The sequence below is a fragment of the Eimeria mitis genome, genomic scaffold, assembly GCF_000499745.2.
Source record: "Eimeria mitis Houghton genomic scaffold, Emh_scaff2161, whole genome shotgun sequence".
Taxonomy (NCBI): domain Eukaryota; phylum Apicomplexa; class Conoidasida; order Eucoccidiorida; family Eimeriidae; genus Eimeria; species Eimeria mitis.
In genome coordinates, this window is record NW_013570487.1 from 3314 (window position 1) to 5025 (window position 1712).

At 55.9% G+C, this 1712-nt stretch overlaps 1 protein-coding gene across 1 annotated transcript in view; it reads left to right on the forward strand.

Annotated features, from left to right (window-relative positions):
• Positions 1-1712, forward strand: part of EMH_0049560 (uncharacterized protein) — a gene marked incomplete at both ends in the record, with an annotated part of 4714 nt that overhangs the window by 2135 nt on the left and 867 nt on the right. Inside the window, one exon of the mRNA XM_013496546.1 lies at positions 178-1706. Within this exon, the coding sequence (XP_013352000.1) occupies positions 178-1706 (1529 nt within the window). The remainder of the gene's footprint in view (positions 1-177; positions 1707-1712) is intronic.

Here is a 1712-nt window from a genome sequence, read left to right on the forward strand (position 1 = left end):
TGCTGGAGTTTCTGTTTGTTCTTCTGTGTCTGTTTGTTTATATAAAAATTATATAAATAGTTTAATAAGCAAAGCCCCAATGCATGCACTAACACTAACAAATCCTAAAACAAAGCATCAAGGGTTTTTTTCTTTTTTTTTTTTGTCTCCTTCTCTTCCTTTTCTGCTGCCGCTTAGCTCACCCCAAGAGGAGACAAGCATAGAAAGAGCAGCAGCAACAGCAGCAGCAGCAGCAGCAACTGCAGCAGCAGCTTTGAGATACCCAATCGATACCCACAGCAGCAAAACCACAACAGTCACAGCAGCAGCAACACCAGCAGCAGCAGCAGCAGATCCCGCTGCTGCTGCTGCTGCTGCTGCAGCAACGCCCTCAGACGTCACCCCACACACATACGCAGCAGCAAACAGCAGCAGCAGCAGCAGCAGCAGCAGCAGCAGCAGCAGCAGCAGCAGCAATATTTCGCGTTCATTTTCTGCAGCAACAGATGTGGCGGCATCTTCATATACCTCCCCATCAGCAGCAGCAGCAGCAGCAGCAGCAGCAGCAACAGCAGCAGCAAGACGAGCAGCAGAACAACTGTCTCCTTTCAGCAGCACAGGGTTTGAACATAGAGGCTTTGGCGTCTCCTTCGGTCTGCTGCGGGGCCTCGACGAAGCAGCAGCAATGCATGCGCATGCGCTGCTGCTGTGGGGCGAGAGAAAGCCCCAAACTCGCATGCATGCACACACACACACACAGTGCATGCACCCCAGCAGCAGCAGCAGCAGCAGCAGCAGCAGCAACAGTAGCAGCAGCTGCAGCAGCACCAGCAGCAGCAGCAGCAGCAGCTGCTTCTGCTGCTGCAGCAGCAGCAGCAGCAGCAGCAGCAGCACAGCAAAACAGGTGCATGCATTAGCTTCTTCTCGTGCTGCTGCTCTCGATATATATGAGAGGAGAAGATATAAGGTTTTGGTTTGTCTTTATAAACAAATTGGCGTTGCTGGCGTTCTGCTGCTGCAGCAGCAGCTGTTTCTATCGCCAGCAGCAGCAACACACATACGCACAACGCAGCAGCAGCAGCAGCAGCAGCAGCAGCAGCAGCGGCAGCAGCAGCAGCAGCGGCAGCAGCTGCAGCAGACAATGCAGCAGCAGCAGCTGCTGCTGCAGCAGAAACAGCAGCAAAATCGACTGCTGCAGCAGCAGCAACAGCAGCAGCTGCCTCAGCAGCAGCTCTTCGGCGCTCAGGGGAGTCCTGCTGCTGCAGCAAACAGCAGCAGCAGCGCAGCAGACAGCAGCAGCAGCAGCAGCAGCAGCACAGCAGACAGCAGCAGCAGCAGCAGCTTTCCGTCTGTCTCCTTTGGGTTTAATAGCAGCGAAGCTGCGGAGACACCCCAGAGCTGCATGTACACCCCAGGACAGCAGCTGCAGCAGCTGCAGCAGCAGCAGCAGCAGCAGCAGCAGCAGCAGCAGCACTCCCCTACCTCTATCATTAACCATCATGAAGCTCCTCAGCAGCAAACGCAGCAGCAGCAGCAGCAGCAGCAGCAGCAGCACCAGCAGCAGCAGCAGCAGCAGCAGGAGACGGTCTCTGTTCCTTTCCAGTACGTTCCTCCGTCTGCTGCTCCCACAGCAGCAGCAGCCACAGCAGCAGCAGCAGCTGCAGCAGCTCCTGCTGCAGAAGCAGCTCCTGCTGCAGCAGCAGCTCCTGCAGCAGCAGCAGCAGAACGTCTGC